At 39.0% G+C, this 25,507-nt stretch overlaps 3 protein-coding genes across 3 annotated transcripts in view; 1 reads left to right on the plus strand and 2 right to left on the minus strand.

Annotated features, from left to right (window-relative positions):
• The window catches only part of LOC141920022 (uncharacterized), a 64,077-nt gene that overhangs the window by 21,422 nt on the left and 17,148 nt on the right, over positions 1-25,507 (plus strand). The gene's annotated exons all lie outside the window — the stretch shown is intronic.
• Positions 1-25,507, minus strand: part of ADAMTS5 (ADAM metallopeptidase with thrombospondin type 1 motif 5) — a 47,931-nt gene that overhangs the window by 8,412 nt on the left and 14,012 nt on the right. Inside the window, exons 3-7 of the mRNA XM_074813981.1 lie at positions 11,064-11,231; positions 5,081-5,364; positions 3,676-3,859; positions 3,049-3,224; positions 2,037-2,212 (exon numbers count right to left, since the gene is read on the minus strand). Coding sequence (XP_074670082.1) covers positions 2,037-2,212; positions 3,049-3,224; positions 3,676-3,859; positions 5,081-5,364; positions 11,064-11,231 — 988 coding nt within the window. The remainder of the gene's footprint in view (positions 1-2,036; positions 2,213-3,048; positions 3,225-3,675; positions 3,860-5,080; positions 5,365-11,063; positions 11,232-25,507) is intronic.
• LOC141919997 (delta-sarcoglycan-like) lies at positions 12,632-18,344 on the minus strand. Its single transcript, XM_074816684.1, has 2 exons — positions 18,323-18,344; positions 12,632-13,173 (listed from the first exon to the last, which is right to left on the minus strand). Exons 1-2 carry the CDS (start codon positions 18,342-18,344, stop codon positions 12,632-12,634), a joined length of 564 nt encoding a protein of 187 aa, XP_074672785.1.

Genomic DNA, 25,507 nt, shown 5'->3' on the forward strand with positions numbered 1-25,507 from the left:
AAATTGACTGCAATAGGAAATACTAGTTTCCCCTTCTACATTTAATAGTTTTCTTGTACATCTAATGTACAGATTGCTACAGTTTGGTTTATAATGGACTGCAATGCAAGAGCTGCTATTTTTCAGTGGAGAAAAGATAATTTTACTGCAGCCACTGCCCTTTCATATGTAAAAACAGTTTACAGACAATTAAGATTTCACTATTTTAACAAGGGGTTTATTTTGAAGTCAGTTACTCCATAAGGGAATTGTCTCAAACAGTATTTCCAGTAAGAAGTAAATCCTTGTCACTCCAAAATTTAATCAAAATCAAGCTAGAACTTACTTGTTACAGGTTGACTATTACTTTCTAAATGGGGCAACTTTTCGAATGCATTGAGGTTGAATTAGTATTTTACGCTCTGACCAGTCTAATTTCAGTTAAAGGCATGATTTGAGGAGTAAGATGGTAACTTCATAGGAATAATTATAATAGAATCTCTCAATTTCCAAGTATATCTATGCTACAAATCTGGCCTCACTGAAATTCATGGAGTCCCTTTAACATTTTTGCTGAAGCCTGGATTCCAGCACAAGGATCATTACTGAATCACATGAAGTATATCTCACACTGTCTTCTTCATTTAGACATCCTAGACATTTCAATATTTACCAATTGGAAAAGATTTGGTTTATATAATTACTAATTTGGATGGAAAGTCATTCTTTCTGGCAGAGGTGTTTTGGCATCCTTAGGTGGGTAATCATTGGTTTACCAGGAAGAAGATTAGTTATGTTTATTTTCAGAATAAATTCAGTCTCAAAGCCATTTTTGACTGCTATTAATCAGGATGTTGAAATGTATAGAAATAAAAGGTCATTTCAGGAGTCAGATTTCAATTTCTGGCAGCTTTCAATATACTATGTAAGAATTTGGAAGATATAAACCAAAATCAAATTTATGTACATTTTAAAAGATGGTACACTAATGCAGTCACAGATACTGAGTAGAAACTGTCAACTGGAAGTTCCTAAGAGTAGATCACTACAGTGGTCCTATGAGACCTTGGAATCTATATAAATGATAATTAAAAATCCTAATTTTAATAGGAATCTTAAGACTTGAAGAGGGAGAGAAATAAGAGTCCAAACAGAAAGCAGATTTACTTGACATCGGTGTCTCAGTACAAAGTTTACTGCTGCTCTCAACATGGTCAGGGAAAACCATGGAGGTGGTTCCTTTTATTTTACTTGTATTAAGTTTTATTATAGTTAAAAACTGAACTCTGACAGAAAAATGTCTTATGGATAACTGCTATAAATATTTTGACTTTAAAAAAATCCATCTGGAGATCAATATTATGCCAATGGACATGATTTTACTTCTGACATCTCATCGAGTCTTCTAAGCTCCACATACACTCAGCAGTGTGAAAAGGTATTTTTAGGGTATAACCCCTCTCAGCTATTAAGGAAGACTTTTACAGCTGTGCTCTAATGCTGTCTGCTTCTCCCCACTGACTACACAGGAATCAGTGTCGCTTAATCATGTGGGATGTCCTCATTGTCATTCAAAGTTAGATGAGATGAAACACATTCTCAGCACATAACTTGCTAACACAGCATCATCTGGGAAATGTAGACCTTCAGAGATACCCAGATTATTCTGACCCCAACTTCAGATTTCTGTTCCCTTTCCTCTCTCCTCTAGAAACCACATGCCATCCAACACAGCAAGATTAGCAAGTAGCACAAGATTCTATGCCGTATTCTAGGCAGACCTCCTATAAATGGGGTGCTCACCTCTATCACTGGCACTTTGTGTCAGAAATGAACCTGGTACAATGTTTTGCCAGTTGATTATTTGCCAGTTTTGCGGTAATGTTAAGAGGCCAGCTGTTAACATCTGGAAAGTGCAGTAAAGCACAGGCAATGTACTTTTTTTGCTCAATCTTCATATGAAAGTAACTTGCCTTTAGAGACAGAAAGAAAGCAAGTACATAGCAGAGTTACTGTTTGCACAATAACATGTATTTACTAATACTCAAGATCAATACCTCTTTTTGGTAAAGGTTCCCATGACTTTTGTGCAGCTGGAATTGTCTCCTCCACACACTCCGCATTTGTCATACTGGAGCTTTGAACCAATGATGCCATCGCAACCAGTTCGGATGCATTTTCCCCGGACGCAGACTGAATTACTGTATGGTCGACATTCAGTACCATCAGTTACCTAGGCAATCAAATGACTGTTAGTTAAAACTACCATGGAAAAGATTTGCTTTTGTGAATCTGACTGGCAAAACCCAGTTACTTACTTATGTCACCTACTCAGAACAGAGTGCCTACCCTGACAGACCAGAGTTTCTCTAACATTCCCAGCACAAAAGCAGATGAAATTTAGCAAAGGGCTGAAAGCAGTGCTAGGTAACTCCACTGTAAGACACTAAGACGACCCTGACTTTAATGATCTCCCAGCTTATTAATAGTAACAATAACAGTTCTTGTACGTAGCCTTGCATTTTAGCTATCTACATCTAAATGTTACCTTCATAACATTTAGAGGCAGAGAATTGCAAGTATAAGAGTGGGAGACATTTCAGTTTGAATTGTGTCTGATATAATAAACTGACCATGAGTCACATCTATACTAACTGGCTGATTATTCTATATTAATTAGCTCTGTAAGAGTTACTCTGGACTCCCTTAATATAACTCAGGGTAAAACTCATTCTTTTACTCTTAGTACTCTTTCTCCTCCAGAAAACCCCAGAATGACTGATGATTCTGCAGGCAGAAATCCCTTCATCTACTACTGAAAACAAACTAGTGCAGAGTGCACCAAAAGGCCCATATATTTCATGAATCCACATACTGAGATGTGCAAAAACTCACCTCATTTTAGAGGCCAATTCTGATCCTAATGTATAACCAGTGGATCAAACCATTAATCACACAGCTAAATCTTTGAATCACATGATTAACTTCTTTTCCCTTGTAGGGAAAGATTTCTAAGATACAGGACAGTTCTAAACTGGAGCATGAAATCATGATTGGAGATGCCATTACCTTCTGAGAAAATACCACATAATAGCCAGTTCCTTTGGCTCGGCAGGTGAGCTTGCAAACGTCTCCAGGAAGTACTCCAGCATACTTGGGGACCCATTCAACAAATGTCTTGACACCCTTTGCATCAGACTGATAGCCATTCCTTGCTTCACACTGCTCTTGTCGGAAAGATTTAGCTGTAGAATTATGCACATCATTAGTGAATATTTCAGACCACGCTGCAAATATCATTATGCCCATCTATTATTCAAATATCTTTTTTACATAATTTTTAAGTTACATCACTTCACCTCTTTACTTAGAACTGGCCTTCAAATCCTTCAACTGTTTTAGCTTGGAAATCTTCCCATGACATAATAAGCATTAAAGGACTAAAGTCTGCATTACGGTTCATTTTCCAGGACTGAAATTTCTTTTCATTCAGGTGTCCCTTCTGTATGGCACCACGGTGGGGATGGGGGAATAATTACGGTAAGGTATTAATGATGAATGTCTTGCCTTGGTAAATACATTTTGGAGAAACTACAAGGGACCTTTGCTGTCTTCTTTCACAGCAGATGTTCAATATTTACTATCTATGAACACAGAGGCTGGAGAATGAAGTCACCTTGGCGTGAAGGCACTTACCATTTGCTGGGCAGGGTGTGACGTTGCAGGAACGGTAGATGGCCCTCTTGCCGGTGCAGTACCGGCCATTGTTTCTAGGAGCTGGGTTATTGCAGTGACGATAAGCAAACTGAACTCCTCCACCACAGGTACGGGAGCACTGTCCCCAAGGTCCCCAGGACCCCCAGTTACCATGGCTTGAAGCCTGAAATATATGGAACAGTGGGAGGTAAGGACGTCATCCAAGTGTGAATAAAGGTGTTACATCTCAAAGACACTGCTAATGCTGTCCTCAATTGAAGGCGATTCCTTGGTCATTTTAATCAGGGATAACAGGTCTTAGGAGCCTTCTTTCTCCCAGTACAGTTAATTTAGTTAATTGGTCTTTTATGTGCACAGTGATGGCATCTCATTTGGCACTGTGCATGCAAAGGCAATATTAAGCCTTGGTCTGCACTGATGCATTCATGACACCCATGCACCAGAAATAGCACCTACAGTCTAATGTACTGCTCTCTTATATTTTGCTGTTCCTACCAACAGGGCCCCTTAAACTAGCTCCAGGGGATCTGGCTCCCAGAATATGTTTGTAAGGCTAATCTATGATTAATTAAATGCAATTATTGTGATGTGCAGGTATTTCTCTGAATTACTGGCAAGAAATAGAGTTGTCAGATATAGTTTGCAACTCTGCTAAATTTGCTACCTAGAAAGAGTATTGCAACAGCATGTAGTATAGTTCCATAAAAAAGAGTCTTATAAGGGCTGCAGCTTGATCTGAACGACTTTGCAAATATCTTCACAAAGCTCTACAAGTCCATATCTCTTCTGTGGCTATAACAGAAGGGGCACTGCTATCTAACCTGTAAATGTAGAAGAAGCTGAACTGTGCAGCTGACAGATCTCATGAGCCTGGGGACTCTTCAGATATACAAAGGGGACAGAGGGGCCTCTGTCACTGGAGGTACAAACTTTTCTGCTCCAGAAATTATATTCTGCATGAACTTCATCCACCTTTCTCTTCACTAGAGTTAGGGCCCTGGGGCCTTTCAGATGAGGGCTGTAAATTAAATTTACAGATTTAATTTACCTTGTAGTCCATTGCCAAGAAGTGAAGAAGCTAGAATAGGTCCTTCACAATCTTTCTGTATGTCCTGAGACCTGAACTGAATGGGCAAATCCTCTACTCTGAAGGCATACTTCCAGTTTTCCAGGAATGAAGGCTTTCATGCTTCAAGAAGAAAACACGCTTCCTGAAACTCAGCAGCATTTTTCCTATATCCCTCACCAATAACACTCCAATTACATGCTAAAAAATAAGGCAGCTTTCAATCTTACTTCCATAAAATCCTTTTCTCTCACAAAAATCAGCACCTTTGAGGATCATGCCTTCTAAAATTTCCTAGGGTCACAGCTGGTAACTTACTGAGTAGTATTTCTTCTTGGTTTTGTCAACACATTTCCCCTGGAGGCAGATCCTCCCTTTTCCACATGGTGTTCCCTCCACAGCAGGCAGCTTCTTAGTCAGACAAACCATCTGACCTTGGCGCACAACTGCACACCAGAGGCGAGAGCACACATCCATACCAGGACACACTGTGTATTCGGGTCCAAACGCCAGTTTGCACTGACGAATGGCATCATAGGTTTGTCCCGGAAGCTCCTCAGGGCCCATGATCTGCTTTCTCGGTTGGTCCAGCAGACAGTTACCTAAAAGAGCAAACCAACTTATTATTATTACTCACTCCTAGTTTCCTCTGCAGTGCTGCAAATCTGTCATTCAAGTTAGGAAGACTGATAATGACAGTGAACCTCATTCAGAGGATGCTGACGTGAATGGAAGGACTCTCTGAGGTGTCATCAGGTTTTGGACAAGGTCATACTATTGCAACTGTGTTCTCACCCTGCAGCACACCAGGTGTTGAGCTGCCTATTTCCAGTCTGAGGGTGTAAATGATGAGTTTTACTCTGGTCCCTTTGGCCTTTCATTCTGGTTTCCTGTATTTGAATTGACTCTGAACATGTTCCCCTCTATTTATCAGTTTGTGATTTAAGGAATGAGCAAGACTCACAACAAAGTAAGCAAAGTTGTCACTTGAAATTTGAGACAGAACGTTAGAAATTATAAAGGTTCTAAATGGATGCCAGAAAAATCACAAAAAACAGCCCTTTAGCCAATGAGGAACTTAAAAAAAAAAAGAAAAAAACCCAGAAAAATCCCCAACAGATCAGAGGAAAAATATAAGCTGGATATCAAAACTAATGTTGGTGGTAAATTTGGACTGCGCTTTCCTTGTAAGGAATGATACTTGGCTGCTTCTGGAATGAGTTTGAAGAGGGCTATCCATTTTATACAAAAATACATAAATAAAAGTAAGAAAAGAAAAAATAACAGTAACATAAAGAATTGCATACGTGTTTTGAGATATGTTGCAGAGGTCAAGATTTGTCTGGCACACTCTAAAAATGAGAATTCACATTTAGGTTCTAGAGGATCTACTGATAAGGGGTTTTTTTACTATTGAAAACCTCACTTCTTGACATGCAGAACTATTTATTCAGTGTAACCTCTTTTGCACTTCATGAAAGGGATATGTGGTCTGGGCAAGCTTCACTTATCCTTGGCCAAAATAGCTTACCACAATTTACCTCACTTTGGAACCTACACCAGTATTCTTCAGCTGGATCATGGGTGAAAAAAGGCTATCTATAAAAACCCTCCTATTTATACAAAATGGAATAGAATTTCAAGTTATGTCAGTGAATTTAAACAAACCAATAACCCATCTCTCAATGGCTTGGGTTTTCCCTCCAGAACACACACTGCAACTGTTCTTTTTTTCCTCTAAAGACTAAGGCCAATTAGCCAAATCAACCAAAAATTCTTCCTGCATCATCATTTACTGCTAAAAAACTGTCTTGTTTAACCTGTTCCATTTGTCCTTTGCTGTCCCTGATTTACCCATGCCTTATCTTTAATCTAGATTATGCTGATTTTTTTAATGCAGACAAGGTGTGTCAAGGCTAACTGATGAGCTGAGTGCCATGAGATAAAGATAATTAAAAGTACCCTAGACTTCAAAGCCTGTTGTAGTGTAAAATATTAGAGATATGGTGAGGAGTGAGGAAGCACAGATTTATTTATTTTTTTAAAATTTCTGAAAAGGAGATAACTGGCAAAAGTTGCTGTCAAAAATACACTTTGTAAAAGTAAATAACAGCAGAAGTCCTACTTCATATACCTTGTGTTGAGGGAGGAAGCTAGTACAGTGTTAGGGCAGTGACAGGAAGGCACTGGCATGTCAACGTTCAGTAGTATTCACTACTATTGTATATATACTGCAGTTTATCAAACTCCCAAGTGGAACCATTATTCAGTATTCTAAAACATTGTAATAATACTTAATTTCACCACGACACGCACTGCTGCCTATCACTGAGATCTACCATGACTGACATGATGGGAAATATAAATTTAGAGAAAAAAGAAAAAAAAGGTCACATCCTTGCATATACTTGATCTGTCAATCATTTTAGTTAACACCCATTTGAATACCTTTCACATGTGAATAACAAACAGATTTCACAAGCTTACATAGAAAATACAGCATTTTTTCCTCTCCACAACACAGGGGAATGAGATTCAAACTTCTCCTTAACTGATACTGCTCTGAGGAAACATGTATAATTTCTATAGAGTCAGATGTTCCAGCTGATCTCACATGATACATTCAAAACTGAAGATAGCAAAGGCCCCTAAGGATTCCCCACAGGGAAAAAAAAAAAAAGTCTTTATAGATAGTAGCAGTGTCTACATTTAGACAGGTTACAATGAAGTGCAGGTGTTTTTACCACCAGCTGGTCCAAATTCCTACTTGTAATGGTCAGAAAAGACAGAGTTAAGTTAGAGATTGGTTTGCCCTGTGCCCCCTGGTTGAGAGGGCAGAGAGGGCTTCAGTTCCCTACATTACACTGCAACATACAGAGCATGTAATATACTGCTATTCCCATTTTTGTCCTGAGTACCAAAGAACATCTGTGTGCCCTGGAATAGAGCAACACTGTTGGCTGATGACAGTGTTAATTAAGCCATCTCATTATCTCTCCTCAGTGTTATGTGTAATGCATCTTGGAAAAAAAAAGCAGAATAAGATCTGTGCAGGAAGCAGATAACCAGGATATAAATTAATTAAAACAGAAATAGTCCTTGTTTCAGGTTGCACAGAGCACTGAGCACTCTGACTAAACACAATAAATCGCAAGCAATCATACCACAGCCTCATGGTTGGCATGACAATAAGGGCAATTAGTACCTTAAGAGAGGGCTGGCTAAAAGCAGATGGAAATAAATGTCACTGTCTTCTGGACACTAACTGAGCCTTTTCTTCCTAAATGTCAAACTGCTGTCTGGGGTCATCTCATGAGTGTAAAACAAATGGTGATATCATGACAATGATGCTTATAGTTCTCAGAGTGGGCCTCAGGAGACAGGGAATCAGCACCTTGATCCTCCCCAGACCTCCTGGTTGACCTTGGACGAGACATTTATATTGGGATTTATTTAGCTGACTTTAACTGTATGTAATGCTGGTGTCTGCAATTCAGTCAGCTGTCAGATGTTTCACTACTCAGGCAAACGAGTTTATGGTGTAATTCAGCACCACTAATGCAACTGATGAGATCAGTCAAACCACTGATGCCATTGATTAGACCCCTCTGCACTACAATGGGGACCTGGATGCCTGGTTTAGGAGTAGCTACCTACATAGTAAATACCCACGTTTTATAAGATGAGTCCACTTCCTAGCATCACTTTCCAAATTTAGAAAGTAGGAACATCAGTACTTGACAAAGTGACATTAACGAATTAGAGAGTCAAGGCTGTGATGTTTTCTGTTACAGCAGTATGGGGTGAATATCTAAATCTATATGGGAAGCTTACTTAGAGCTTTGACAAGACATTGGCTGTTCTTTTGTAATAGAATACTGCTCACAGATCCAAACTTCTGGACTTCATTCACATTTCATTATGCGTACCCATAAGGAACAGCAGACAAAGCACTTTATTTCCTCACACCAATGCTGCCATTGGAGCTCCTTCTTGAAAACAAAAAGGGAGGGAAAACACTGCAACGGTACATCTGCCCCAGCCAAGGAAAAAAATGAGCAACCCAAAAAGCAGATAACATGCGTATTCTGAAGGAAACAGGGAATATGGCACATTTTCACTGTTCTATCATCAGCCCAAAGTAGTCTGAAAGGCAGTGTCATGCTCTACGAGGATCCTGTGGTTTCTGGTATGCTCAGTGTACGTTACAAATGGGAATTATAGAGCTATAGATTCATTCACTGTCTGGAAGAAGAAAATAAAACCAGAAGTTCCCTTCCTAAAATAACACATGTCCTTTCAGCATAATAATTTGAAGAAACTGCAATTTAATTTATTGATTTCCATTTTTACTTCATAGATAGTGTTTGTGTTCTGTTAAGACAAATCTTTGATTTAAAATAAATAAAAATTATAAACTTCAACAGAAAAGGAAGACTGTTACTTAGAAAAGGTCTCTGAAGGTCTCATCTATCAAGAAAAGATTCTCTAAACATTGTATATTTGAAATCACACCAATAGCATCAGTAATAAAAGTAATTCCCAGAGGACTATGGACCTCTATGATGAGAGGTTCAAATTTTCTATGAATTATTTCATCACATCAATAACTCTTTGAGACTACATGCCTGAGTGATAGCTACTCATGAGTATCAGAAAGGGCAATGTACCCCAACCCATCCGCTAACAGACTGACAGATCCTAAGCCCTTTACATGCAGCAAAGAATATATGACTTTGTGAAAAGTCTCAGCAGTTGAGGACTGCCAAACTTCTCAGGCAGTCAGCACACATGACGAACAAGGAGACCATAATGCAGCTCTGAAGGATGTGAAGCTCCTACCTATTTTTACTGGAAAAAACAGGCAGAGTTATATTCTTAGACCTGTAGGACTGATTGTTACAGCCCCTCCTTAACCTCCACACTGAGGCTGGGTCCAGCTCATGGGTAAGGGTCCAAATTTCAAGCATTCCCCAGGTACAAACAAGCCAAAGGTGAGGGGAGTGGGAGAAATGCTCTCTTTGCTTTCTTCATTGTTGGAGAAAGTCGGATGCATAGTAAAAAAGAGTCAGGTCACAAAAAAACAAAAATGAGAGCAGCCTTTCTACCTGCCTGCAGCAGAAGAGGAACAGAAGAGGCAATGCAGTTCAGAGTTCCTTGCGCTAAGAGGTCATACATGGATGGGAAGGAGGTCCCTTTTTTTTACCCTAGTGAACTGTACTGTATCTCAGTAACTAAACTTAGAAAGGAAAGTTCTCTTCATATGTGGAAACTAACTTGATAACATTAAGTCAATGCCAGAGCAATACGGACCATAAAACAGGACAGTACAGATTAATGGATCTAATAAAATTGAGAGAAAATAAGTCATTCTCCAATAGAGGAAAATAGGAGAAAATATTTCAGAGCGCACTGAAATTAGCCGACAAAATATTGAAGAGCAAAAAAATCTTTACATTCAGCAGATGTACTACACTTTTTAACCATAAGCATTTCGGTTACCATAACAACTTGATCCATTCACTTAATTATGTCATTTTTATCTCAGCATTCTGGAATTTGAATGGTTTGTTTAAGAACTGCAGTTGCTTTGGGAGCACAATGAAGGCTTTAAAATTCATTAAGAGACTGAAGACTATGATTTTTTACTACTACTTTTGGAAAATGAAAGTTTTGCACCTACTCTCCAAAGGGTAAATGACATTTAACAAATATTAGTTACATGACTTGGAAGGTAAGCTCCTGGGGCAGAAGTAATCTTTTATGATATACAGCACAGAGGAGTCTTAATTCTTGCTACAGCCCCTCTACATAAACATAATAAATATAATGGCATTATAAACATAATAAATGTCATTAATGGTAACAAGAATACACGCACTATGTTCACATCTGTAGTCTAATGCTAAGTAGACCATATCACTCATTTTTATTTCTGTGAGCAAAAAGCCATTTCCTTGTGTCCTCTGTTTAAAGTACTCTCTAAGCTCATATCTGGAGCATTTGGGAAGACAAGACTAATTTTGTGCTTTTAAAAAAACATCTCCATGTTCCAAACCAAATTATTGCCAACACACAGTCAGTCCATCAGCTCTTTCTTTTCTCTTGCATTTGAACCATGCAAAAGGAAGGTGAGGCTCTGACAGCCTTTTAGACCTTTGCCTTGCTCTGCAAGCACTTCCAAGATAGTCCTGAAGATGAGCAAGGATTGAACAAGCTGGTATAAAATGTTCTTATTAAAAAAATAGATCACAGTAAAAACTAACATGCAGCCGACACAAGGTGTGACATAGGTACATACCATGACCATCATCGAAAAATTCTGTTATAGTTGCTGAAGTGCATTTGGACCAGGGTTTTGAAGCATCTATGCTAGTCAGAATGGAGGACATCAGGCGCTTATCTTCCATGGAGCCAAAGTTCTCCTCACAAAATTTGGAGTCATCATGGGAAAGCCCAAGCAGGTGCCCTATAGAAATGAAACAGATTAATAAAATGATATAACTATCCATAACAGAGTTTACCAGCTGGAGCTCACAACCCAGGTAAAATGAATTGTGTAATTAATTTTCAAATTTTGAACAGCAGCACAAAGCAGGCCACTTGAAATGTGGTATCTCTGCTTGAAGACAAAAAAGCTGTGACAATTTACACCATTACATATAGCAAGGAAGTAATGCCATCAGCTGACATGTCATCGAACTGTGCTAACTGAAACCTGATGAAGACTAAAGTGAACTGTACTTATTTATATTAGTAAGAACTACTGTTTATCTAAATCGTCTTTGGCAAGAAAGATTACTACTTCACTCTGTAAAGATGTTCTGCAACTGTCTAGAAAGGTGCTACAGTATCTTTCTAAATGGAGCAACAAAACAAACTGTACGTAAATTCTTGAAGTGCACTACTCACTGAAGTGCAAGTACCTTCTACAATATATCAGACAATCTGAATAATGTTTTCAAATAGTCTCTTCCATGTAGATAGTCTTGGTTTGTAAGAGGGTGCTTTTTAGTATTGTTTTGCTTAGGGTTTTAGTTTTGCTGGTTTTTATTTTCAAATGTATATGGTATTGGATATTTATACTCCAGAACACAAAATAATGTGCATATCACAGAATCACAGAATTGTCTAGGTTGGAAAAGACCTTGAAGATCATCCAGTCCAACCATCAACCCAACATTAACAGTTCCCAAATACACCATATCCGTAAGCGCTATGTCGACCCGACTCTTAAACACCTCCAGGCTGGACTTTTCTACTGGCCAAGCTCAATCCATATTTCCCAATAGAGAGCCATGCTTCAGGTCAAAATTAAAGACTGTAATTTAACCTCAGGTATCTTGGATCACTCTAGGTGAACAGTTGGGGTTTGTTTCTTTTTTTTTTTGTTTTCATGACACTGATTTAATGGTGCAAAAATAATCAGAGATGCTTTGCTTCCCTTTGTATGTTGGTGGGTCTACATCAGTTCCAAGGTCTTGCCCAGCCAGCAATCCTATTGCTCTGAGAACATGATCAAAAATGAGGGGTGATCATTAGACTATATAAATACAGAAGGGTCCAGGGGAGCATCAAATCCAATTCAGCAGATTGTACCAGTAAATTTTGGTGTGGGAAAGAGAAATGCTACACAAATGTAACGGGGTCACCCTGGGATTCCTTGTACTGAAACATCATTTTACACAGAGGATATATATATTTTTTATATATATATTTATATATATATATTCACACACACGCACACGCACACACAAAGAAAGTCTTTGATAGGCTTTCTGTGTTCTAGTAAAAGTAGTTGGCAGCTGCAATCTGTGAGACCAGAACTGGCTTTTGCGCTGCGTGTGCTGCCCCTCTGCAAACTGTCTCTCAAAGGCAGACGCTCGTATTTATCTGGCAGGTTGAGCTAGTGCCTGCCTGAGACAGAAATAACCTCCCACTGGGACACACACAGAGCTCGTAGATTTTTTGCCTGGACCCTGTAGAAGAGGAAGATCCTTGAGGCAAATCAGGTAGTTTGATTTTTGCAGAATCCAACGTTATCTCTCCATCTTTGGATTCCAGCCTGAGCTCTGTCCTGCACATGGCTTTCAAGCTGCCGGCCTCAGCGTTGATCTCGATGCCTTTTGGAGCCTCCATCACCAGTGCATGCATAGGTGACTCCAGTCTTAGTTCCTTGAAGGGGTCTGCCCTGACATTGGGAGTTTCTATAGATTTAGGGAACACTGTGCCTTCTGCTCCTAAAACTCTCAACCTCTCTGCTCCAACCACCACTTTGTTGTCATCTGCAGAAAACAGCAATTTTCCAGAGAGGGTTTTCACCTCAAATTTTTGGCTGTGTGCTTCCACTGCTTGGGGACCTGTTATAAGGTGAGTAAGGATGAGTAAGAATAAAGCAGCCCATGATGGAACTTGCAGAAATCCTTAATGTCCAGTGCTAGAGAAGTTCTTATACGTGCGACAGCAACCTTTTCTGTAGATCAGCGAGCCCCGTCTTCTCTAGCCTCTGAGCAACAGTAATAGATTGCAGGCAACACACTTTGTTCCCTCTGTAAACATCAGGTTTAACTTTAATTTCCATGCCCACATTGGATTATTTCACAGCCAACTTACTATCCAAGAGGTAGAAGGCTGAATGGGAACCAAAGCTGCAGGGAGCTCAAGCCTGAATTTAACACTCATAGTCTTCAACCTAGGCCAGGAGATGATAAGGACAAAGACCATCCATCAAAGCCACTGCAGAGAAATAAACCTGATGCCCTCAAATAGCAGCTGAAGAGACACATTGTATTACTCTGCAATAACTAAAAGTCTTCTATGTACCATCAGCTTCGTGTTTTGGTATAACTGCTGTAGACTAGCTGTAAGGTGACACAAGTGAGGACCCTGATGGCAGAATATCATATTCTGATATTCATAGTAATAGGCATGACAATAGTAATAACAATAATAATACCTACAGTACAGGCTGGAAAAGAAGAAAATCAGCAAATTTTACCTATTTGCCTTATATAAACTTGCCATTATGTTGTTTTCATCTGCTTTGGGGGAGAAGCCAAGAGGAGAGAGATGGAGGCAGCACTCACTGCTGAGCTGTATCTGAGGCTAGGAAAGTAGCTATCTGACCAGAAGTCTGTGTTAAGGCTACAGGAGATCAGAAATCAGGGTTTCTGTCCTGTGAGAGAAGCCAAGGTATCATCTGGCAGCCTTACTCACATGCTGGATTCCTGACCTAAGGATGGAGCTACAGGAAAAGTGACAAGACATCCTTTATCTATCACTTCTAGTTGTACCAGAGATGACTGAGAACAGTCAGTCCATCTTCTGCAGCTAATGAATCCCCACTGGAGGGGAGGTGGGAAGGAGAATGAAGAGGGCATTTCTCTTTTTTTCCCCTCTTCCTCTGATGTGCACACATTTACCAACATCATTCAAATACAGCTACTATTTGAATAAAAGGCCTTGCAGTTTTATAAATGCTGGTAAGAATTTATTCAAGGAATCTGGGTTAACACTGATGAGAGTTAATACTCCTTTCCCTGTTACTACTGTTGCTAATTACTATTGCAATGCTATATCGCAAGTACATTGCTGCAAAAACATAATAAATCAGACTTTCACACTGAAGGCATGTCTAATTACTAGTGTGTTTTATATGCAAGATTTGGGCTTACTTTTTTCTGATATGTAAAACCACTTTCCTTTGGCAATACTTATATATGGGCCAGATAATGCTATTTATTTATATGTTTCACTGAGACACAACTGAGTATCAGTAGGTGCATGTTAAGTTTCAATCTGATATAGCACTATATAAATATTTGCTCTGAAGACATGACATCTTATGTTATTTAAGCCAAATGATGGCGTTGAGCAAAATAATTCACTAGTAAGATTATTATTTCAAACAGACTCATTTCTGTGACAGAATAACCAAGTAATCAGTGCATCACTTCTAACCTATAGAGCAAATTCTGTAGAAGTGTCACAGGCTAAGTGTTTAATGAATCAGCAGCTAGAGTGCCAATGAGGACTACCTCTGACTTTGCCAAAGTCCTAGATGCCAACAATGAGAATCTTCAGGAAATGCAAAGATGATGTTATTTTTGGCTGCTGTTCTATACAATGTTATCGCTAAGCTTATACTCAAGCTAATGCACTGAATGGCACCAGGTCGCACCTCATGTCAGAACTATGAGCACAGCTGACAGGTTAATGAACCTCAATGCAGGCCTAGTAGCAGTAGAACTAGAACCATTTTCTGCTGACGTTAATTAACCCCTTGTAGCATGTTTCACCAGTGTTTTGTTAACTTAAGCATTTACTAGAGAGGGCTTTAGGCCTATCCTCTAGCTTTTGTTGACAGACCCCTCCATATGTGGTACAGCTCCCCATTTAAGTCAAGACCACACACACTCTGCTTTGCAGAGGTGTTCAGGAGTTTCAGCCAGTTTCTTATATTTTGCTTGAATCCGTGAACTTGAATATGCATATACTACTAATCAATCAACCTGAAATATTCGCAAAAAATTAGCCCAGCAACGAAGAAAACACCATGCTGGTTAGACCTAAGCCTCACTATAGCCATCTTCTCAGAGGCAACTTGTATGCTTAAAGGTTGCAGGAAGAATGCTTTCGTATTTAATGTCCCAAGACTGCTCATAGTTGCAGAAATTACTTCACTGCAGCATGCTTATGAAATAAGGTAATGAGGTTCTGTCAGTGGAAAAGGAATTTAATTTCTAAGTCACTGGACTTGGTACTAAAGAGCTCTGGGTGAATAACAAAAGCTGGAGAACTGTTCTAAAAAGTTCGGCTGAATAACATCCCATGGCACACAATGCACGTTCAGTGTAGGATATGAATAATAGTTGGATGTAAACCAGCAATTTAAGAACTTAATTTTTCAGAGTGCTCAACATTTTATAGCACCATTCAGAACTATCCAAAACTCTGTGATGTGAAGGATTCAGTCTTGTAGGGCAGAATTCAAGTTTCTTAACCTTAACACCCTCTGACACTGTTCTGCAACACTCCACACATTTAAGATACAACTTTGCTCTCTATACAAATCTTCTTGCATAACCATACTTCACCTTTTGTAACTTTGTTCATCTTATGTGACTGACATCCCACATGAGCATGTAATAAAAGACTTAATACGGTCCAGATACACACAGGCTCTGTTAATGCTGATGCTTCTGAATATGCAACTTGGACATCTCTTTAAGTTTCTCTGCTACCTATGACATCCTTTTAACACAGTTTTTGTGTAAGTTCCTCCTTGCACCAACTTCATCAGTCCTGGCTTTTGAAAGACCTCTTTGTCTTTCCTACGTGTGTTTTTCAGCCCCAGCTCCTCCCGCAGTGTAATTTGTAAGCAACCTCCGCTTAGAACTACCTACTGTCAGAGTAATGTGGTCACACCACATCAAACTACAGAGATCCTACAGCCAAGCAATGTGAATGCCTCTGGAGCAGGCCAAGGAGTATATTGTGCTTTAGCTTGCTCCTGGCTTCCCTGCCTGAAGATGGTGCAGTTTCCTTCCCTCTCTACTCTGAAAGATGCACTGACTGCAGAGAATGTAACTGCTGAACTGTGGACTGAAGTTGTTCTTCCTTTCTTTTTCCTCCTTCATATACACAAATAAAATAATAAAATCCTTCAGATATGAGAAAGCTTGCAGCCAAACTTCAAGCTCTTCACTTCAAGCAGAGAGACTGAAAATTTTTTCATAAAATGATTTCAAATTAGCCTCCCTCCCAGAAATGGCTGGACAGTCTCTGTGGAGAAGTTCAGAGTAAATAAGTGAAACAAAATGCTTCTCAGGTGACTGTTCAGCACAGAACATTTCATCCCAAATGCGCTGGCAAACACACAGGAAACTGCAAGAGGGTCACCTTCTGGAAAGTGTCAAGCCTCTGGCTTCACCTTTAATTAGAGTGCAGCATAACTTCTATACTTTACCATGATAAATGGGGTGAACTAAGGACATACCTCATTAACAGTGTCTACTTTGTCATATTAATGAGGCCATTGTCCTAATGCATGATGAGAACTAAGTCACTTACTGGGCAGACTTCAGCTTTTTGAAGAGAAACTTCCCAAAATATTCGTGAATCTCTTGTTATTTTAAAATTTTTAAAAAACAATTAAAAAAAAATCAGGACCAGGAAAGAAGTAGTAAGTTGCAAATAATTTCCAAAATATTTAATTCCAATTGTCAATATTTGAGCTTCTCAATTAGCCACCAGTGACATTAGTGAGGATAATAGCTGTTTATAGCATTAGATACATGGATTCTAGCTTTCCATACTGATACGCCAGTTATACTGATACGCCAGTTAACTTTGTATGCATGCTTACAAACACTGTGAACGCAATTTTCAAAGAATTTTATGGAAAAGTTCTAGTTCCTATCACAACCTAAATCTTTCTCTGTCCTAACTTTGCCTTTTAAGGCATTCTGACCAGGCTTAAAACAGATTAAAGCATATGATAAACTTCCAAAGACTCTTAAAATTGTTTTTGCATTTAATTAAAAATAATCAAAATTCAAAATATCACAGCAATATGTAATCTCTAAATACTGCCTAGCTAAGGTATGCTCTTTTTAGCACAGAAGTGACAACAACTAAGTACTTCTACACCTGTGCCCTTTGTCCTTTTGCATCCAAGAATTAAAGAAGGGACACTTCCCTTTCTACTTGAAAAGTCTCCCCCTCACCATCCCTCGCATGCATGAATGTGCTTGTATTATCACATATTGCTCAGGACATTAGGGTGGTTTCTGGCATTTTACTGGTGGGGTCTTTCTTTCATAAGAACCAAAGCGAAAAGGTTACAGGTGATCTTTCAAGTGATCCTGTATATAAGCTTAATTCCAGAGAAAACTTTGGGCAAAAGCGAAGACTTAAGGAACATGAATCTTACAGAGAAGGCTTTTAAAAACAATACCAATTTCAGCACCACACCATTTTCTACTACTATGAACTTCAAACAAGGCTATTGAAAAAAAGAAAAAAAAAAAACAAGGCTCCCAGCAGCTGTGTAAAATGATGACTGATCGAGAATGGGTTAGTAGATCATCTGATGTTTTCTACTTAATGAAGCATCTTACTGGTGTTGACAGTTCCCACTGAGCGAAAATGACATAATATAATTTTACCAGCAGGATGGTGTTTAGTTAAGTTATGCTGTAGGAATGCACAAAATGGTAAAAGAAACAGATGGCGAGGAGGCAGGGTTTACCCTCATGCAAATGAAGAGGAGCTAGCCTTCTTGTAAGTTGGTTCCTTCCCAAACAGCAAAAAGACCAACCACCTAAATGGACTGACAGCCTTTCCTCACAGCCTTCCTTCTCCCTTTGAGATGAGACAAAGTGTGACTACATCAGTAAGCTGTTGAAAGCAGTATGAAAGCAACCTGCAGACTTTGGACCCCTGTGTATTTTGGAACATCATCTGCAAGGGGCTCACGGCACAGCTCAGTTTGTTTAAATCCTGAAGAAAGCAATGAAGGAGACAACAGCAGTCATCAGCCCCTGCATCCCAGTTCACCTGCACTGTCTGCATTCCTCATAGTGGACCTTGCACTGCACAAGATTGCCTATCCCAGCAACTACTGCAGGCCAACACCCGTTACAGCCCAACAGGAAATAAATACTCACAATGGGTTCAAAAAGAATTCCTACACCTTGTAGGAATGGGGTGTAAATTCCTAATATAAGGTGGGAATACTCTAAAGCAATTATGACAAGTCAGGTAGAAGTTACATCCTCTCTAAGTATCAGGACACAAATTGCTCTGCAGGTAAATCAGGAGCATATCAGAGCTATGTTAGATGTGTGGTGACACACATTGCACTGCAGCTATTTGCTTCTCAGGAGTGCTGGGAAGCAAAACAGAAGTTTGGATATTTCTGAATTTTCTTAAAATACATTGCCAGACCATCTTTAGAGGTTCTCTGAGTGAAGAGCATGCAAAAATTACTCTAATCTCATTTATTTTCCACTGGTATATGAAGTATAGGAATAAAGAAAACAGCGTTCCCAATGTACAGCAATTGAAACACAGCTTTTGCTAGAACACAAATTGTGGTGGCTTTTCTGGAAGAAAACCCCAACAACCTTGTTTATGGACATACACAGATCTCTAGTGCTTGAGCTGAACAGCATGTTAAAGTACAGCTCTTGCACTGAATTTGACCACAGGACACATGCAAAGTGACACAGCATGCTAAAAAATGCTGCAGGCATTGTAATTTGTTTTCTTAGAAAAGTTCAGCATCGACAAAGCATGTGTTTTTCAGTGAGGTCATGCCTTTCACCTAATTTTCAGTGGGGATGACTGGGGTACAAAAGAAGGTCAAGTGACTTGCCCAAGGTTACCCAGTGAGTCACTGGCTCTCACGGGATCAGGACTCAGGAAGCTCCTGGCTCAACATTCCTTGGTCTAATCACCAGTCTGTACCTTCTGCACAAGCCTCTCGCTCTCTCCTTTACTAAACAAAGATTGCATGCAGTAACTCTTTTAAAATAAAACCATTTCTTTCTGCATGTACTGTTTTTCTAACTTGTGCAAGTACTTGACTCTTCATTAAGAAATGTATACTATCACCCAGAAATCTTCTTGAAGTCATGGGAATTTTGCATAAAAAAACGATGGACCTAAGCAATACCGATTAATAAAGTTTTTTGATAAAACAGAAGTGTTTTGAATTACACAAGCTTACAAAAAACATGCTTTGAATATAAAATTGGCTATTTTCCTTTCTTTATACTTGAACTTTCCTTCCAGTTTTCTTTTTTTTTGACTGCTATCCATCACTTATGGAAAAAAAAAAAAAATCACTCTCTCTTCTAAATCTCCAGCCCAGAGGCAGTTTTTAATATTTCTGGCTTAAAAGAGTTCTTCAGACTGAATGAAACAATAGTCTGAAGTGCAGCTCCTTTTCAGGAGCAGACATAAAAAAAAGCCACAATCAGACATTCATACACCAGTTCTGCAGACTTTACACAAAACAAACTTCTGCTGAAATGGCTTGTTATAACAGACTTCTGTGGGAGATCACAGATACATCATCCCTGTCAGACAGACAATTTGCTGGCAAAATTCTGTCCAGGCAATGTGGACTAGGCAATCAGAAACCACTATGTCTACGTAGACTCAAATAATCATTAAAAAGATGTGGTCTTGGAGGTCCACGCTACATCTGCTATGTTAATTAATGGGGCATGTAGAAGACAAATATTAATTTTAATGAAAAAGCAGGAGATGGCGACACCCCTTTCACATCTGTCCAACTCAGAGTAACTCGCAAAGAATATAATTCATGGCAGCTCATGGAAAATGAATGAACTCTGGGAGAGTAGATAGCGCAAGAATGTAAAAATTGCTTGTCTGCTGCCTGTTTACTGGGTAATTCTGCCTTCCTCTCTGTACTGGAAGTACTTTCCACACAAAACCTACATGATTGTATCGATAGTATTTACCTGCCAAGGAGGAAAGCAATCCCTACTTTCCCCTGCAGTCTGGAAGACTGGGGGTTCAGGTACACACAGCTGAAGTGGTCTTCTTCTAGAATCATAGAATCATTTATGTTAGAAAAGAGCCTTAAGATCATTGAGTCCAACTGTAAACCTAACACTGCGAAGTCCACCACTAAACCATGTCCCTAAAATAATTTTTGATAATGATTGTTCTGAAACATTAGGCAAAACACAGTTTCATTCTCAATTCCCTTATGGTTGCAAAGATACTGGTATTTCACTCTATATATTTGGCTTTAAGTTATGATGTTTCAGGATCTGCAGCAGCTTTTCAAAGCATAGTGCTTGTTTAATCTAATTCTTTATGAGGCTACATGTACACAAAGATCAGCACAACTCCAGCAAACCTCTGAAAACTCAGGCAATGTTAGTGCTGTGTCTGAGTCACTTCCTGAAGTCTCTGGTTGAGAACTTGGCCTTCCATCTCCTCACTAACTTCTCTGTCAGAATTGCTTCACAGTCGTTAAGAAGGCAAAGATCCCCAATCTACTCAGACTTAAAAGTACGTGGTAGATAGAGAAAAGCCCAAGCATATTTAGAACCTGAGGATTCAATATTTCTACATCATATCAATTTCCCCCTTCCACCTCTCCACTTTTCCACACAAACTGACTCAGTTTCACTAAAAAAGGCTTGTTTTAAGCACCATTTGTGGTGGCTACAGGTGGAACAATTATATATGACATGTAACATCGTAAGTTAATAAAAATATTTTTGGGCAAGCCAAGAATTTTTACCCAAAATTTTAACCAGCAACCTTTTGTACAGCTGATATTTATTTTTTGAAGCAACAGTTAAATTTTCTGCCCCAGTCTTCACCTCTTGTGAAGGCCTAGCTTTGACTGCCCATCTTTTCTCTTAACCAAAGGGGCTATGTTCATAAGGGCTTAATTCAAGAGCTTTTGCAAGCAGAAGTCTAGATAGAACTTTCACAAAGGTTCAAAGAGAAGGAATCAAGCAATTTTCCTGATGTATGTCATCAGAGAAGACTTGGATGAGTGTACACTCTCTTTTTTTGTTGTTTTAAGAAAGCAGATCTGCCTAATTATAACTACCTGGATATTTGCCTAAACTTCATCTGTCATGAAGGAAACATAATACAAAAGTCAGACAACCTTCACCATTTTTTCATGTGACTATGAGATTATGTGCCCTTGGCCATGTATCCCCCTTGAAATGAAAGGCTACAGAAGATTTGTACCTGTCAAGTCTGAAGCTTGTCTTTATCTGCTTTATCTTGACAGCCTTGAAATCAAAGGGCTACATGTTCAGCAGTGGAAAAGAAAAGATGACTGTATTTAGTTACTTTTGAGTGTATACACAATGAGCACATGTGGTAAAATATGGAATAAGTATTTTTTGACTCTTCTATGGACATCAAAAGCAACATTTAAATGTCATATGCATTGTTCTTGGTTTCAGTTTTTTTCTCAAGAAGGGTCAGAATCATACAGTTTGCTATAAAGGTTACATAGGCTAGACATGGTAGACATGGCCCTTTTTCTGAAGAGGCCTACAACTCAAATACAGGCTTGGGCTCTGAATAAATACTTTGAATCCACTCAGAATTCAGAAAAATGGTATTCTGATATATTTCAGTGAACCACCTCAGTAGGGACCCCAGGAGTGATACCTCACTGCTAAAATGGCTTCTTTTACATAAAATCATGCTCTCTAATAAAGCACTACACTTTGATGACAGCGCTTGCAATACTTTTGTCCTCAGTGGTGGCAGATGCCACTGAATGATGGCATGCTGAAAAAGATTTGGTATTAAACATGTTATTTTCAAGTTTTAGTTTCTGTACAGTTCCTTGATTTTAGGTGTTACACAGTATAGCTGTGGAGGAAGTTGTGGTAACTTCACATAACCATAGAAAATGAGGCTGAGAGGAGACCTTGAAAAGCCATCTTGTGCATCCCTAGGGTAGGACCAGAGTCCCCTAAGCCACAGCTGTTTTAGCCAGCCAGCTCCTGCAAACCTCCAGTAATGGGATTTCACAGCCTGCCCAAGCAATTAATTCCTGCCCTTAACTGTCCTTTTGGTTAGATGATTTTGGCTAATGCTTAAAGTAAATCTCCCTTGCTGCAATTTAAGACCATTACCCCTTGTGCTGTCCCAGGTGGACATGGAGAATGATTTATTATGTAAATTTTTGCAACAATTTTTTTAATATATTTGAAGACCGCTTTTATGCCCCTCTTTGGCCTTCCCTTCTCCAAAGTCACATGTAAAAGATAAAAGAAAACTAATGAACAGAGGTTTAATTAGTTCCATGTAGCAATTTTAGAGCTATATTCTAAAAATAAAATACTTGGAAAGAACATCAGTAAACTATATTACTCAGGAGGATAGAGGGAGTAATAGCTTGCCAGCGTGGTTGCATAACAGAGAAATAGGAACTTTGCAAAAGGTCAAATGAACATTACCACTGAGCAAAAAGGCAACGCTTTCTCTGTATCTCCTCTTAAAAAAAATTCTTCAAGGTTTATGAAAAGAATAAAGATACATATGATTTAAGTTATTAGGCCCATTTAACTCTCACTGAACTAAACCAGAGCTTTGCCTGCTTAAAGACTACAGGAAGGATGCTTTTGTATTTAAGGACTAGATCGAAACTTAAGAGACAAGCTAATCCTTGGTTTTCCTTGAGACTTCCTTTGTGATTTTGGGAAATTACCTATTGATAAAACAAGCAGTAGCTCCACTTATTTCTCTTGAACTCTTCTCCTTTTGTTTTTTGTAGATGACAAACCCTTTAGGACGGCAGGCTGTCTGTAGCAAAGCATGCGGGACTCCAGCATAGGACGAGCCAAAGTCAGCAGATACTTCTGACCGTGACTGCATCACAAAATGCAACACCAGGCTACCAAACAAGGAATTGTCAAGTATTGGATAGATCCCATTGGAAGAGATGTTAAACGTAACTTCAAATTGATTGACTGCGTCTGTTGGTAATGTTGGATTATCTTTATTTTCATGGGATGAACAGGTTGTTTTATAATTCAACACTGTAAAAGCAACAAACCTCCAACCCAAAAGTCCAGAGTTAGAGTGAAAAGTGAAAATGTAGTTATTTTTGTTTCCTGATGGTTATTTTAATAAGGCATATATGGAGAAGCAATATGCTAGTGCTGACCTATGAAAAACATTAAATAAATGTTGAGATTGTGAGCAATCATAGGTTCTTTAATGCTTTTCTCTAGATGTCTCTGTGAAGCAGGGAAGTGCATGAAATAAAGAACCATAATTTTTTTTACAGACAATAGGTTGATGATAACAAAGACTGAGATAATGTCTACATACTGTGCCTAAGCTAGCTCAGGTATCCCTGCAAAGCTGTGGAGGCATAGCTGAAGGAGTTGCTTAAAGTCAAAAAAGACACCCATATGCCACAACATGGAGCTGAACTGATGATTTCAGGCAAAAATCCAGAAGACTATTTTTGTCACAGCAAAGCTACTGCTGTCCAAACTGATAGCAGCATGTCCCATGCTGGAAAATAACCATATATGGATTTACCATTAGTGGCTGGATGGACAAGCTATGATATAAAGATAACATTTATGTTATTAGCACTGCTTTCCTTTATTGTGAGGAGAAACTGGATTATCACATTGCAAGTTACAAGGTTTCCTCCTGGTTTTTTTGTTGCATTAGCCTCATTTTCTGCATTTGACATTGGGACAAATTATTACTGATTTTCCTACACACAAGTAGGACAAGATTCAGGTCCTACCTCATCAATCTTTACGTATGGATCTCCACCTTTTATTGGCAGCTAATCAGTTGTACTCAGAATCTGGTTGTATCTATTCCTTACTGTGCTCTCATTTACAGCTCGTTGGAGATTTTGCCTGTTATTGCTGCTCATTCATACTCTCCCCCTCAAAATCCATCTATTTTATCTGAAACAAAGAAAACATCTAACACATAAAATAGTAGAAACCCTGGCAACAGAAGTGGCAGGCTTTATTCTGTGGGAGGCTGCTTTTTTGCTTCCTATGCATGTATCCAACCTGAGCCCCTGGGCTGTGCATCGTCCTGTTTGGTTGAGCTACAGTTCCATTTACTTTGGTTGCCTTCCAGAGAAAGAATCTGCTCCTCAGAAATGCTCTTGGATCCTTCAGAGAGGAAACAAGAGCATTCACATGCCCTTGGAAGTCAAAGTGAGGACACACAGCCATTCTCTGGATCAAGACTGTGTTAATGATGCTGCATGTGCTACCCATGCACACGCAGCAGGGCTATTTAAAAAACTGCAGACAGTGACTCTGATTCACTTAGAGGCTCATCTTGTTCTTCTGACTGACAGAAAGGAGCATCTTAGGCTTAGAGCCCTTAGCATCCCTCCTGCCTTGCAGGGCGTCTCCTATGTTGCCAGGTGAATTCCACCGAATAACTAAGCTGCTGTAAAATTAAAGCTACACCCTACCCACAGGACAGGGGGAACTTTAAGACTTCTGAATTGTAGGAAGAAATCCGGTCTCCAAATAAAATAAAGTGAGGTTTTCCCCAAAGTGCTTAACTAAAGGGTATCCATGCCACACTCTTATTTTTCATCCTTTTTTGACCTTTAATTTAATCTAAGTACTCAAGCAATTTCAGCTGTGTTTTCTTCTCAACTTCTCCCACTTCAGGCCACACACACAAAGATCATTCTGTGACTTGACACCCCTCCTTTCTTAAAATCTTATGGTGAGGAGAAAAAAAAAGGATGTTATTTTAAACAACCTCAAACTAGAGTTTTTTTGTCCATTAGGGTACTTATTTATTCGTTTCAATTCATGCCTTTTTTACATTGAAAATTATAGCTTTTACAGATTCCTGTAAACGTCTAGGTATGAAATAAAAAATGTGCCTTTAGATCACTAAAAATAATTCACTTTTGTTTACATTTTCTTTGTGTGTAATTCAAATGAATAATAGGTATATTTACTGCTCATCCCTATCTTTATTGATCTATGTTCTTTCATTTTTAATCTATCTAAACATGTATTTATTGCTGATAAAATGGTAGTCGAGACACATTACTCACCTCTTCACACACCACATATATCAGCAGTGCCTCATCCAACCTCGCCAATGCCTGCTAACCTTCAGCATTAAGCATCACTTCTGGATGCAAGAAGATACAAGCAGTCCCTCTAGCAGGCTGGCGTTTGAGTGACAGGTTAAGTTTGCCAATCTATT

This window comes from Strix aluco, chromosome 2 (genome assembly GCF_031877795.1).
Source record: "Strix aluco isolate bStrAlu1 chromosome 2, bStrAlu1.hap1, whole genome shotgun sequence".
NCBI classification, from domain to species: Eukaryota; Metazoa; Chordata; class Aves; order Strigiformes; family Strigidae; genus Strix; species Strix aluco.

Bases quoted from the DNA above. Each gene is read 5' to 3' on its own strand.
- LOC141919997 (XM_074816684.1), bottom strand. From the start codon at position 18,344: ATGAGGAATGCAGACAGTGCAG. The intron at 13,174-18,322 runs GTGAACTGGGAT...GATTTCTGCAAG, and splicing joins GAGGAATGCAGACAGTGCAG to TTCCATCATGGGCTGCTTTA.